At 59.5% G+C, this 13,103-nt stretch overlaps 2 protein-coding genes across 6 annotated transcripts; one reads left to right on the forward strand and one right to left on the reverse strand.

Annotated features, from left to right (window-relative positions):
• Window positions 1-130: 130 nt before the first annotated feature.
• Window positions 131-6,675, reverse strand: CDC42SE1 (CDC42 small effector 1). Of its 3 annotated transcripts, XM_037499362.2 has the most exons (6): window positions 6,642-6,675; window positions 5,196-5,411; window positions 3,782-4,089; window positions 3,177-3,287; window positions 2,468-2,556; window positions 132-2,228 (listed from the first exon to the last, which is right to left on the reverse strand). In XM_037499362.2, exons 3-5 carry the CDS (start codon window positions 3,833-3,835, stop codon window positions 2,482-2,484), a joined length of 240 nt encoding a protein of 79 aa, XP_037355259.1. In that variant the 5' UTR covers window positions 3,836-4,089; window positions 5,196-5,411; window positions 6,642-6,675; the 3' UTR covers window positions 132-2,228; window positions 2,468-2,481. The 3 variants fall into 3 exon arrangements, with proteins under 3 accessions (XP_037355258.1, XP_037355259.1, XP_054547126.1); XM_037499361.2 differs by lacking the exon at window positions 6,642-6,675 and having other exon boundaries at window positions 131-2,228; window positions 2,437-2,556; window positions 5,196-5,978; XM_054691151.1 differs by lacking the exon at window positions 5,196-5,411 and having other exon boundaries at window positions 6,642-6,656.
• MLLT11 (MLLT11 transcription factor 7 cofactor) lies at window positions 3,554-12,642 on the forward strand. Of its 3 annotated transcripts, none has more exons than XM_037499358.2 (2): window positions 3,554-3,738; window positions 11,360-12,642. In XM_037499358.2, exon 2 carries the CDS (start codon window positions 11,366-11,368, stop codon window positions 11,633-11,635), a length of 270 nt encoding a protein of 89 aa, XP_037355255.1. In that variant the 5' UTR covers window positions 3,554-3,738; window positions 11,360-11,365; the 3' UTR covers window positions 11,636-12,642. The 3 variants fall into 3 exon arrangements, with proteins under 3 accessions (XP_037355255.1, XP_037355257.1, XP_037355256.1); XM_037499360.2 differs by having other exon boundaries at window positions 3,554-3,718; XM_037499359.2 differs by lacking the exon at window positions 3,554-3,738 and adding an exon at window positions 7,395-7,477.
• The last annotated feature ends 461 nt before the right edge of the window (window positions 12,643-13,103 follow it).

Consider the following 13,103-nt stretch of genomic DNA (forward strand, 5'->3'; position numbering starts at 1 on the left):
CGGTGCCCCCCCTGCCTCCACACCCCCTGGCCTTCTCCCCCAGAAGGGCGGTGTTGACAAAAACCCCAGAGTCACTTTCTAGGAGTCACCTGACCCGCCACCTCCACCCTCTCCCCGACACGCGCCTGCAGTGAGCACAGTGCAACTGTTTCGCTTAAACTTTTATTTGAAAAAAGTATTTAAAAGTCCAACAAATTTTGAATATAAATTATGACTCGAGCGCACTCCCCCGACTCGTGTCACAGCGAGGGCGGCACCCATGGCACCGGACCGCGCTGCAGGGGCGGCGGCGGAGGGGCGAGCACCGCGAAGAGCACGGGAGAGCCGTTCCTGGCGGCTGGAAGACAGGCAAGGGCTCCTCTGGGGCCTGTCCTGCGAGCCCAGAGCTACTACCAGAGCAGCTTGTAGGGCTGGAACTGAGAGGAAACCGGGCACACGCCTCTAGGACCCACCTCAGACCCTGACAAGTGAATGGCAGGAAACGCACTGAGATCTGAAAACAGAACCCCAGTCACCGCAGGTGGGGCCAGCTGGACGGTGGACTCGGCAGAGTGAGCCCCAGTCTCGTTCCCGACCCCCACTCCCCGCACGCTGGACGCTTCCTGTCCCAGAGCTGACGAGAGGCCCTCCTCTCAGCAGGTGAGAGCTCATCGCCCTGCTCTGCAGCTGCACCGCCCTGCAAGAGGGGCCAGGACCAGAAACACCTGCGAGAAACCAAAGTGCCTCGAGCCCCTGCGCCGCCTTGCTTTGCCCCCGAGAGCAGGTGTTTCAGCTGGAGGAGAAGGCCTGTTCACATGAAACTCCCTGAGTCTTATTTGAGTCTAGTTGTAGGGCAGGGCACAGAAAGAGTTTGAAATTCATGGAGAAGCTGGGGTGTCTCCAGCTCTAATGCTTTTCTCTCCACACATCCCCCATCACACCTCCCGGTGTGGCAAAGGCCCCTCCTCCAGAGACAAGCCCAGATGGGGGGGGAACCACCTGTCTCCGCCAGAGATAGGAACCCAGGCAAGCGCAGTGAGGAACGGGCCTGCTCTGTAAGGAGACCGAGTTCATCGTGAGTAACAGGACGGGGTGGGGTGGGGTGGGGTGGGGTGGGGGCGGAATCAAGAGAAAGAGACCTGGAGCAGAGGCTCTCGACCGGGTGATATTTGGCAAGATCTGGGGACATTTTTGGTTGTCAGAACCAGGGCAGCCACCAAACACCCTAAAATGCACAGGCCAGTGTGCAGAGTGACCAGCTGGGGTGCGGAAGGCACTGAAAAACTTGCTCTGGAGGGAGGTCCTTGGCCTGTGCTGGGAGGGGCTCAAGATTCCTAAACTCACAGGCAACAGCCTTCAGCCTTGCTCACCCCTCCTCGGCGGCCAGGAAGCGCAGCTGAGATCGCTCCTAGTTTCGCTGGGTTTCTCCCCAGATCCTTGTTCCTCCTCTCACCTGGGCCAGCAGGGAGGGTAACAGAGGGCAGGCCAGGTCTCCAAGACTTAAGTGGAATGTCATCAGGTGAAGGTCCACCTCTTGACCCCTATTCAGTGGGGAAAAATGAGGTCCTAACAGGGATGATGCTAAGGGCAGAGGTAGCAGCAGGCTGGGGTAATTAAGAGAACTCTTCTTAAATTAAATGTTTAATTAATTTAAAAAAAGAAAAAGCTGTTACGGAGCTAGTAATGCTAAGAAACACTGGACTAGAGGCCTCAGTAGAGGAAGAGGCTGGCGCTGGCAGAAATGCTGAGGGGCTATGAGCTCTAAGGGCTGAGGTTTCAAGAAAGCGGGCGAGGCAGAGGACCCTCCCGGCCCCTGCTCGATGTCTGTTTCGTTCCAGGAGGAGAGAGGAAGGCAGGGGGGGAGGGAGCATCTCGGCAGAGCCGGCCTCAGCTTTGGGAACCTCCCCGCCCGCCCGCGTCAGGAGGCCCAGGTTAAGAGGGTAGAAACAGGTGGCGCCACGACCGTCATGCAGGAGCGGGAGCGCTGCCAGCTCCTATCTCAGATCCCAGCGTGTCCAGGGTTCAGCCAGCTCCTCTGGCCAACCAGTAGTCTCGTGGTCAGTCCTGCTGCCTTGACCCGTCTCCAGGAGGGGCGCTGGCCAGAGGGAGCGGAGGGAGCCCAGCCCCCAGCCTCTGAGGCACTATCAGGCGGGAGGGGCAGGGGCCCGGGTCACTGGTGCGGGGGTGGGGCGGGTGGGGGCAGCATCTCTTTGGGGCTGGACAGAGCAGAGGCTTCAAGACAGCAGAACCTGGATTCAAAAGGAAAAAAAGGAGGGAGATTAGCTTCCAAAGGAACGTCCAGGCCTCGGGGAGAGGGCCGCGCCAAGGCAGGGTGCGCCTCCGGGTCTTGTCCCGCTTTCTCCCAGCCTCTCCGGAGCCCCCGCTCGCGGCTCTCCCGTCCCGTCCTCCCTCCCGTCCAGGCAGAGAGGCAGGCGGAGGCAGGGCGCTGGGGCGTACCCGGTGCAGGGTTGGGGCCTCCATCACCCACCGTTCCTGTCCGAGCTACAAGCCCCGAGGGTTGCTCCACGGCCTGTCCCGGCTCCCCTTGGACCGCATCTGCTCCTGCACCGCGCCTGTCTGTGGGGAAGCGCGCGTGAGACCCCGCTGCGGGCCGCGCACAGAGCTTGCCCCGTGTCCCCCGAGAAGATGGACCCCAGCCCCCTGACAAAACCACCAGTCTGGAAAGGTGAAAACCCACCAGGCTCTCCGGGAGGGGCAACGCCCCCTTCAGGCCCACCCGCCCCAGGAGGTGCAAGCGGGCCTGAGGAGCCTCTAGTGCATCTGACTCTTGCAATCGGTGGGGGGCTCCTTCCGGCCCTCCGGGCCCACAGCCTGGTTCCGAGGGCACAGATCCACACCGGACGCTCTGGGGGCAGAGTGCTGGGCTACTTCGGCCTCGGCCCCGGCCCTGCGACCACAGTACCACGCACGGCCCCGAGACCATGCCTCATCAACGAAAGGGGGGCACTATGGCTCTGCGGGAAAGCCCCCCAGTAACTTCCAAGTCATTGTGATCTCCCGACCCAGGAGAACCTGCTGGCTGGAAGGTGAGGCAGGGCAGGCCCAGAGACCGGACCTGCCGAGCGGGACCAGAGCCCTGTCCTGCTTCCCCATTGCATGGGCCGTTGTGCCCCCCACTTGACCTTTCAAAAAGGGGAACAGCTCTAAGCCACAAGCCCTCTCCACGCCCTCGTTACCATGGCAAGTCCATCTCCGGCCCCCATCTCCCCGGAGCCGATGTGGGTCAGGTGGACAAAATTCATTGGTTCCCCAATCATGGTTCGATCAATCCGTCTCCTCTTCTTCTTCTGCTTGGAGAAGACGGGGGGCATCAGCTGAGGCCGCCCCTCCAGGCACAGCGGAGGAGGGAAGGAGTCGCGAAAGGCACTGAGCTGAGGGGCGGGGGAAGGGGCTCGGGGCTCGCACAGCAGGCTGGGCACGCTCAACAGAGCGGACGCAGGCCGGGGCGGGGGGCGGCCCACAGAGCAGACACTGGACAGGGAAAGGCCGTGGCAGAGGGACCCCTGGCTGATGAGAAAACAATGGGGAAAGCTGACAGGTGTCAGGCCCCACCTACAGCCCCTGCCCAGCTCAGGAAGGACAGGACCGGAAGGGAGAGCTGGGTCGGTCACCTCTTCCGTCCCCTGTCCCTTTCAGTCCACAGACACACTCGCTCAGACCCACAAACTCTCCCGACAGAAGCGGGCAAGCGTGTGCCTCTAGACAGCAGCCCCAGGAGGTGTGTCCGCGTCACTTACGGTAACTGAGGTCTGGTGTCGGGGTGCGGGCTGGGGACACTCACCGGCTGGGGTTTCTCTACCACACAGCAGCCCAGTTTGTGCCAAAATTCACTCATGTTCCCTGAGGGTTCCAGTTTCACTCCTCGCCGGAGGCCCCCGGGGCTCTTCTGTGGTGCTTCGACCGCCCACTCCTCACTCCCCTCAGGTGTAAGACACGGGGTTCACTCAGAGGGACGTGTCTAGCAAAGATGCAGGCCTCAGAGTCCTTAGGTGAGCGGTGAGGGTCAGCGACGCGGCCCGAGAGGCCAGCAGGGCCAGCGCGCAGGGTGGGCCGGCGGGCGCTGGTCACGTCCTCCGTGGGCTTGGAACCCTGGACAAGAACAAGGTGGAGAGAGAAGGAAGGTGAATGAGAAACCCCCATCCTGAGGAACCTCCGGCTTCTCATGCTCCCTCAGAGGACCTAGTCCTGTACCCCAACACTTTCCCCAAACCCAAAACCCTCCCGGTGGGAAAGGGAAAGGACCAAAAGGAGACCAAGGGGTGAAGGAGCAGCAGCTGCCGGCCCAGGCAGAGGAAGGCAGGAGCCGAGGGTAGAGGATGGGAGGGGGCCGGGGCGAAACGAGCAGATGGACAGCCACCTCTCTTCTCTCGGGGTTTGGGGCTGAAGGGAGGGGCATTCAGTGACTTTGAGGAGGAAATGGTGGTTTTTTTCTTCTCACAAACAAGGTCTCCACCCTAGTCCCTCCCTTTTGCCGTATCTCACCCTGAACAAGTAGATTTTAAGGCCAAGGTAGGTGCTGACGCCCCAGGCCCTAATGACCAACCACAGCAGGCTGAACCCCAGTAAGAAATGCAGGAGCAACTTCTCCCTGTCGGCTGCCGTTACCCCCTCCCCTCCCTCCCCGAGAGCCGACGCGGAGCCCAGCCGAGCCCAGCCAGCCCAGCCAACGACAGGCTTTATGGCTTGGCCTTGAGGTCGCTCCTGGAGGCTGCACACTCTCCCGCATCCTGTGTCTGCATCACCGCGTTCCTGGTGAGCAGCCCTGTTTGCACATGTGTGTCATGGCCGTATCTGTGAGTGTGCACAGCTCGCCCGCGCGGGGCGGAGGCACCTGGGCCAGCTCTCTTCTGGCCCATGAGGAATTTATTCCCAGCCTCCCCACCCTCTTCACATGTTGTGTCGTGCCGGGGCTCTGCCTCGCCCCCCCCTCAAGCTGCGACCTGTTCTCTCCTCCCTTCCTCCCCTCCCACGTCCACCCCAAGCTTCACCAGCCAGCCAGCCAGCAGGAACTTTCCCGTGGCATTAGTGTCCACGGAGGAACGTCCTCCCGCTTTCGTTACTGCTGGCCAGGGCAGGACACACCTGGGCCGTCCTGAACCACCCTCCCGCAGGACACGCGGCCACTTCCGCCTCTCACACCTTAGCCCAAACAGGAGTCGCCCTCCCCTCCAGCCCGTGGGCACCCTGGGCCCGACCTGGTCTCAGGAGCGAGAGGTTGATTTAACAGCCTCGGGAGCAACCCCGGACCCAGCCTCTGGGACAGGGCCTGTCTCTTCCTTCCCTTCCCGCCACTGCAGGGGGTAGAAGCAGCCCGCTGTCCAGACTGGGCGCTGCGGGCAGTGGGGAAGTCGGCCGGTCACAGGGTTGTCATCACAGGGTTGTCAAGCCGGTGCTGGTGGCAAGTGGTAAGGCTGGGGGGTGGGGGGGAGTCGAGAAAACAATGAAGAATCGGAGGAAAACCCCAACACCACCAGTCAGGCCGACTCTTCCCCCAGTGGTCCCCTCCCTGCGCACAGCTGAGTGGACAGAGGTGGAAGGGGGGGGGAGAGAGGGAAAGGGGCAGTGAAGGGAACAAGGACATTTCTGTTCCCTTTCCAGGGAACTGGCCAGAACTGGGTGGAGGGAGTGTGAGTGGGAACTGGCATGAAACGAGCGATGATGAGGAGGGACCAGGAAATTCCATTCCCTGGGACACAAAACAAGGGTCTCAGAGACTTGGGGGTGGGGTCCGCGTGGAGACAGGCAGGGTAAATGGGGGGGGGACAGAAAAGGAAGTAAGAGCAGCTGGATGGCCCTCCTTTAAAACATCCAGGGGCCAGCGGGTCAGGCATGCGGAGAGCAGAGGAAACACACAGTCTAGGGCCTCCAAGTCCAGGAGGAGAGACCCGGGTCCCCTGCCCAGCACTTCAAGCCCACAGAGAAGGGGAAGGGCCGGAGAGCCCCAGGGGCGCCCAGGTTCCAGGCCCGGCCCTGTCCTGCCCACGGGCAGCCCCGGACGCGGCCGAGTCCCAAGCAGGAGGGTGCGCTGGGGCGGGGAGGACGCCAAGGTCACCGGGGCTCGGCCTCCGGCCTGGGGGCGCCAGGGAAGCCGCGGCAGAGGTCGGGGAGGAAGGATGTGCAGAGGCAGTTCCCAGGCCCTGTGCGGGCCCAAACCGGTTCTCCCGGTCCCGCCGCCTCCAGCCCGGGGCCTCCTGCCCGCCGCCCGACAAGCCCTCGCAGGCAGCGGCCGAGAAAGACCCGGCGAGCGAGAGGCGGGGGCAGCTGGTCCCTCTGCAGACCCCGGGCTCGGAGGAGGCAGGGAGACCCCGCTTCTCAGCGAGGGGAGGGGCAGGACGCCGCACCCCCCGCGCTCCTCCGGGGAGGTCCGGCGGGCGCCGGGGCCGCCGAACCAGGCCCCAGGCGCCCCTCCCCAGCGCGCCCCGCCGCCCGCGCCCCTCCCCAGCGCGCCCCGGCCCACTCCCGGCCCGGCCGCGCGGGGCCGCGGCGCTCAGGCGCCTCTCGGACCCCTGGGGTCGGGGTCCCGGCCCAGCGCCCCGCGGCTCCCCCGGCCCGGCGCCGAGGCCGGCGCGTCTGCCGGGCCCGCTCCCCCCCGCATCCCGCGCGCCCGCCGGGGACCCCGCGGCCGGGGCGGCGCCCCTCACCTGCTCGCCGCGGGCATCGGGGCGCCGCGCGGCTGCTGGGGCTCCGCTGGCGGCGTGGGCTCGGCTGCTCGGCCGCGCGGGCGCCGGGCGGGCGGGGCGGGCGGGGCGGGCGGAAGCGGCGGCGACGCGGTTACGACACCGGCGCGCCGCTCCCCCGCCCGGCGCAGGCGCCCCGCCCCGCCCCGCCCCCGCCCGGCGCAGGCCGCCCCCAGCCCCGCCCCCCGCCCGGCGCAGGCCGCCCCAGCCCCGCCCCCCGCCCGGCGCAGGCCGCCCCCAGCCCCGCCCGCCCCGCCCCCGCGCGTCAGGTATTGAGGGGCCGAACCGACTGGCGTCCCCAGAGCCCCCCGACCCAGCCCAGCTCGGGCACTCGCAGAAGCGCCCCCCGGGCTCCGGGCGCCCCTCCGCGCGCGCCAGGGGGAGCGCTGCGTCCCCGCTTGGGGGGGCGGGGCGGGGCTGGAGGGCGCCCGCGGGGCCCGAACCCGCTTCTGAACCCGCGACCCGCGGCCCCGGCGCGGGCGGCCGGGCGGGCGCCGTCCACCCGGAGGCTTCGCCCCCGGCTTCGGCCCAGGGGCACCGAGCCGCCCGCCGCCCGCCGCCCGCCGCCCGGCTCCCCCAGCGGCCCGGGCCGCGCGCCGGGAGCGGCCGAGCGGGAGGGGCGGGCGCGCCCCCGCCCGCAGGAGGGGCGGCTCTGCAGGGGGAGCCGCAGCCGCGCAGCCGCCCGCGCCAGCGCCAGACAAAGCCGCGAAGCCCACTCGGCTCTCCCCGCCGCCGCGAGCGCAGGCCCGGAGCCCCGGTCCCCACCGTCTTGGGAAGGCGCCGGCGAGCCCCGACGACAGGTGAGCCGAGCCGAGGGCGGGGGGGAGCGCGGCCGCTCGGGTCCGGGCGGAGACCCCAAGGGAGGCCGAGGCTGGGGGCCGCGCGGGAGGGGGGGCCGCGGCGCGGGGAACCGCGGGCGGTGAGGCCGGGGCCCCGCTGTCCACCTCTGCCTCCAGCCTCGGCCCGCGGCCGCAGGCCCTGCACAGCGCTGGTTCCTGACAATTTCCGGGAAGTTAGCATTTCCCAGCTTTTATTTCTTCATTTCAAGCGCATTTGGCTGTAATTCACTGTTCTGCGTCCTTTATTATCTTCATCTAATTGTCGGTCTTTTCAAGGCATCATTTGTTTTATCAGGTTTTTGAGGAAGCTTTGTCTTTCTGGATTGCTGGAGCCTCCACTTCCCGACATTTCCAATTTTTTTTCCAGTACCGTTGTACTGATGTCCCTACCCTCACCCCAAATTTGCCTTCATAGGAGGGAGCTTTGGGGGTGCATGTATGATGATATTGAGAGAATCCTGACCTCTCCCTTAACAGCCCCTTGCTCCCCATCTCCAACCGTTGCTCCAAAGAGGCATCTTGAGGTACACAAGGAGGGGTTCTCTGTATTGGAGAACTGCCTCCTCCCGTATTGAAATCAGATTCTGTAAAAGGAATACTCACCTGCAGCTGGGGGGGGGGGAGAACATGGCTAATAGGAAAACCCAAGTCCAGAATGAGGCACAGATGAGATGCGAGAGCTTTTGTCACCCGCCGCCACCACCCCTGTCCTCCCCACAGTGGCGGCATGACACAGCAAGGCCTTGCTGGGTAGGCCCTGCAGCCCACGGAGGGTCTGGACAAAGGGTATTTGGGTGTGTCCTTTTGACTCAAAGAGAATGTGTCCTTCCATACTATAAATTTGCTGACCGTGTACGAGTGACACTTAAAAATTACCTCTGCCTACTATATGTAGGTAATTTTAATGAGCGATAGTGGGAAGGAGCTATTGAGCACAGGGTGGCTAGAAGGCATTGTCCAAGCCTTCAGACAAGCGAGCGGGAGATGTGAAGACAGAAGAGGTGTGGGTGGCGGACATCTGGGGAGGGGAAGAGCAAGCTAACGGAAAGGGACCTCTCGCAAAATTTGGGGGCTTGGGAGTTCATCCACCCTGATTACATTTGGCAGTTTCATTACTAATGTGAAGAGTATTTTAGCTTCAGTCTTCTGACCAGTCAGTGTCCTTTACTTGAGTTTAAATGCCAGTATGAGCGTCTTCCTGCAACGGCACACGTCTCCAAGTGAGTAGCACAACTGGAGGTTTTTTGGCCCTTTAATAGTTCATAAAATTTCCTTTAGTTTTTTTTCTTTTTTTTTTAATTGCAAGAGGAGCCCTACCAGACACCCAGGGATGATTTTTAAATATACTCCGAACTTAGGTCGGTCTATCAGAGCTTTCCCTCTCAGTTCTCACTTGCTGCCTTTGGCATTTTCACCTGTGAGGTCAGGATCACCAGAATAGTCATCTCCTAAACCACTGATTCTGTTCTTCAGGAACTAAGAATTGCTGCAAGTTTTGAGAATATTGGTACCAATGAACCAGACTGGGAGTAGGAGGCCCGGATTCTGTCCAAACTGGCTGAAGGTCTTATCAGTCACTAGATAATTTTGAAGGTGTTTTCTGGTTTTAAAATTCTTTGCTGCTTCCCCCCAACCACCATGGTTTCTGTTTTTTAAAGAGTCTTTTATGTGCCCAGCATTATACCAAGTTTGCTCTGGTGAGTGCTGGTAAGGGTTGGGGGACATTAAAAAAGAAAAAAAACAGTTTGGGAGGCACATAACTGTAATGTTATCGTAAAAAAAATTCCTGTGGCAAGTCAGTAACACGGCTGACTCCTAAGATCTGCTTCTTGGGATTTCTGAACGTCCCCTGAGCAGCTGGTTAATAGGTAGAACCTTTACTTGTAGCTCCCGTCTGTGCACGTCTCTGCAAATTACATGGGGATGATCAGAGCAGAGTATCACAGGATGATGATTTCACCTTCCAACACGCTCCCCCACCCAGTTCCAGTTCCCACACCACCCTCTTAAGCAGCTTCTCTGCTGAGTAATGCTCAGGTTCCAAAGCTTATTTTGGAGCATGAGTCTGAGGAGAAAAAGAGCAACTCAGTTCTTTTTAAACATTAAAAATAGCCTACCCATTCACCATTCCTAAAGCCCCCACTCATAACCGTGTTCTAGATTAAGACTTTTTTTTTTCTCCTGAGTAGAGATTTTTCACATTATGCAGGGTTACAAAGTCTCTGTACTGGTTATCAGGTTTGCCTAACACATTATATGGTGCCATTTTAGGAGCTATTTTGGGCCACTATTTAGGAGTCTCAAGGCCTGGGGAGCACTAGTGGAGCACATTGCAGGAAGGCCTCTGAGACAGGGCCTCTATTTTAGGAGGCAGTGGAATGTTTTTTCTGCTCCTTTGGGAACATTTCAACAAATGCTTCTTGCCCCTTCTCTTGGCGAGTAAAGCAGCTTGAGCTTGCAGGGAGGCAGAACAGTCATAGATCAGGATGTGGGTAGGATGAGCCAAAAAGGCAACAGAAATAGTCCTGAAGCATGGGAACTTAGCTAACTCTGTAGAGGACTTTCTCCTTCCAACCTAGACTTTCCTTTCCTTCCCTGAAATTTCCGATCCATTTGCTCTCGCTTTCATCAGATACGTTCTAACACTGGGATCAGAGAAGAGATTCCATTCAGCATAGGAAGATTCTTCTCTAGCACCAGGGGTTTTGTTCTGCAGGAGAGGTAGTCTAGAGAAAGAAAAGCAGATTGTTAAGGCTTGTCTGTGGGCTAATATGTTAGAGTGACAAGGTATTCATTGTGTTAAACAGTGAGGGAAAATTAATCAGCAGCCTGGAATGTCTTTTGTGTGCAAAGCCCAACACTTTTGACAAACGTACAGAGAAGATTGGTTTTTTCCCTTGGTGACACTCTCTGTCCTTCGAAGGCGAGACTATCCCTTTACACAGGAGACATAACAGTGATCTATAACCCCAAACTCATGTAGTCAGGTAAAACTCTACAGGGTATTGGGGGCAGATGCTGGAGGAAATAGTGGAGATGGAGCTGAGTAAGCTTAAGGAAGTCAGTTGTCCAAGAAGAGACTGTAGACTTTAGAAGGCAGGGAGGAAAACAGCTGAAATGCCATGGAAGTCCTTTTCAGTGGTACCATTACCTATTAAGCCACAGAAAGGAAAAAGTCAAATATTGGGTCTCCCTGGTGGCGTGAGGGGTTAAGTCTCAGCACTGTGAAGCTACCTGCAGCCACTGCAGCACGAGTTCGATCCCCGGCCAGGGAGCTACCCACAGGGCGCAGCAGACCTCTCCTGTCTCCCCGCTGCTCCCCTCAGCAGTGGATTTCAGTGGACCTGTCCATTCTGCTCTTCACTCTGTCTCTAGGGAATCCTCTCACCCAGCCTTTGTATTCATAAATACATAAAACTCTTTAAAAAGTCAATAAAATAAAAAAATGAAAAAAAAAAGAAAAAAGTCAAATATTTGCAAATATAGTTGGAATTCAGGGGAAGGATTCCTCTAGGGACTTGGAACGTGGGTAGCATTTAAGCTGAGAGTGGACAGGGTTGAGCTGTAGCATAACTAGCAGAGAATGTCCTGCTAAGAGCGGGGCCAGATTCTGGAAAGCCTGGAAAACCAGACCCATGGACTTGATGTAGTAGGCGTTAAAATGTCATTCCCCAATGGGGTGAAGTTAGGAAATGATAAAAAAAAAAATGGTTATAAAGGGTTCCTGGCTCTTGGGATTGGCTATATACACAGGCAGATGGGGATGTGAGTTTCTAAGCAAGGACAGGCCCAGGGCCAGGGAGCTTGCTATAGCAGGAAGACTGACAAGTGGCTTCTTTCTAGGAAGTTATGAGGGACCCTGTGAGCAGCCAGTACAGCTCCTTCCTTTTCTGGAGGATGCCCATTCCAGAACTGGATCTGTCAGAGCTGGAAGGCCTGGGTCTGTCGGATACATCCACCTACAAGATCAAGGATGGCAAAGCTGGCAAAATGGCTGGGCAAGCAGCTGGAGCAGAGGAGAAAAACCTGGACGGCGAGGCCCTGCTCGAGTACAGCACCTTCAACTTCTGGAGAGCGCCCATCGCCAGCATCCATGCCTTTGAACTGGACTTGCTCTGATGCCCTGACTTCTCTCTCCCGCCGCCTGGCCCTCATTATCTCCTCTCCAAACCCCTCCTGTCCACCCTTTGCCCATTTAACCTCGCTCTCCCCTCTTCTGTGTTGAGGTGGTGCTGATGAACCTGCCAGTCGTGTTGTATTTATTTATTTATTATTTATTTATTTATTTATTTATTTATGTAACTATCTTCCCAGTTCTCTCAAAGGCCCGCAAGCCACCTAGGGGCTCAAGCAATGGAGGAATGGGCGTGGGGGCACCAGAGAGGAGGCCAGTAGTGTGAAATGGAGGACTGGTCTTCACTTTAATCAGCTTCAGAGATCGCCTTCCTAATTTGCTGCTACACGCAGTGAACACAAGCATTTCTTCCAGGGTTGATGAAAACCAGGTAGATTTTGAGATTATCTCCTAGGAGGCAGGATTTCTAGAAGGCTAAGGTGATAAGGAAGATTTGCTTGTTTGATCCTATTCCTCCTTGTAATACACTTTTTCCTCAGAGATTGGGGTTAAGGTTACCTAAAACAAAAGGAGCTGATACGTTCTGGAAAATGAGAAGCACCGATGGCGAGCTGTGCTCTCAAAAGGGTGTCCCTTCTTCGAGTTAGCTCACTGGACAGCCTGGCTCCCCACTGTGGGCCGAACCGAGGAAATCAGTTTTACATTGTAAGCTGCAGCCCCGCGGGCGGGAGTAACCATCTGTAAGGTTCTGCCCGCTTCCCAGGCACAGGTTTCCTGGCCGGTGTTAGTCTTGCCTCTGCTTCGCCATGTCCAGCACCGCCTGGGCCTCGGCTCAGGAATGAACACCCCTGACCCGCACCTCCCCGCCCCCCTGAAGTGTTGCTGCTGATTGTGCTGCCCTGACTGTTTCTTTAATAAAGACATGCAACCCCAGCTCCGCGCCTCTCTCAGGGAAGCGGCTGCGCCTCAGGGCCTCAGGGCCCGGCCTCCACCTTCTAGACCTTCCCTAGTGCTCGACCCTGAGTGACCAGAGTAGCCTTTATACTCACGTCACGAACCGGGGGTGGGGGGGGGGGACGGGTGAAATGAATTTAAGAATACTTTAGTGTTTGGGGAGGAAACTGCAGCCCCCGCCTCCGCTTGCCGCCGGCTACCAACATGCTCCCAGCCACGGTGCCCCGGAAAATAAACGCGTCCCCCGCCCCCAGTAAGCAACCGGCGCGCGCTCCCCTCACTGCAAAAACAAGGCGATCTGGCCCAGCTCACAGTCGGGGGTGCCCACGAGCCAGGGAGGCGCGCCAGACGCCGCAGGAGGACGTGACACGGGAAGACAAGATTCTGACTCTGGGGGGGCCGGAGAGAGCGGGGGCTGTGCCGGGGCGCAGAGGGCAGGGGCAGCGGGGTGCAGGCCCGGCCGCCCGGCGCCGGGCGGGGGCGCGTCCCACAGCCGGGCGCACCCACGCCCCATCCTCCCGGGCCCCCCGCGGGCGCGACTCCGCGCTCAGCCCCGCC

Source organism: Talpa occidentalis, unplaced genomic scaffold, assembly GCF_014898055.3.
Source record: "Talpa occidentalis isolate TD23 unplaced genomic scaffold, MPIMG_talOcc4v2.1 talOcc4.9, whole genome shotgun sequence".
Taxonomy (NCBI): Eukaryota; Metazoa; Chordata; class Mammalia; order Eulipotyphla; family Talpidae; genus Talpa; species Talpa occidentalis.

Bases quoted from the DNA above. Each gene is read 5' to 3' on its own strand.
- MLLT11 (XM_037499358.2), top strand. From the start codon at position 11,366: ATGAGGGACCCTGTGAGCAGCCAGTACAGCTCCTTCCTTTTCTGGAGG.
- CDC42SE1 (XM_037499361.2), bottom strand. From the start codon at position 3,835: ATGAGTGAATTTTGGCACAAACTGGGCTGCTGTGTGGTAGAGAAACCC. The intron at 3,288-3,781 runs GTGAGTGTCCCC...TTCTCCAAGCAG, and splicing joins TGGTAGAGAAACCCCAGCCG to AAGAAGAAGAGGAGACGGAT. The intron at 2,557-3,176 runs GTAACGAGGGCG...GCTTCCCCACAG, and splicing joins CCGGAGATGGACTTGCCATG to ACAGGCGCGGTGCAGGAGCA.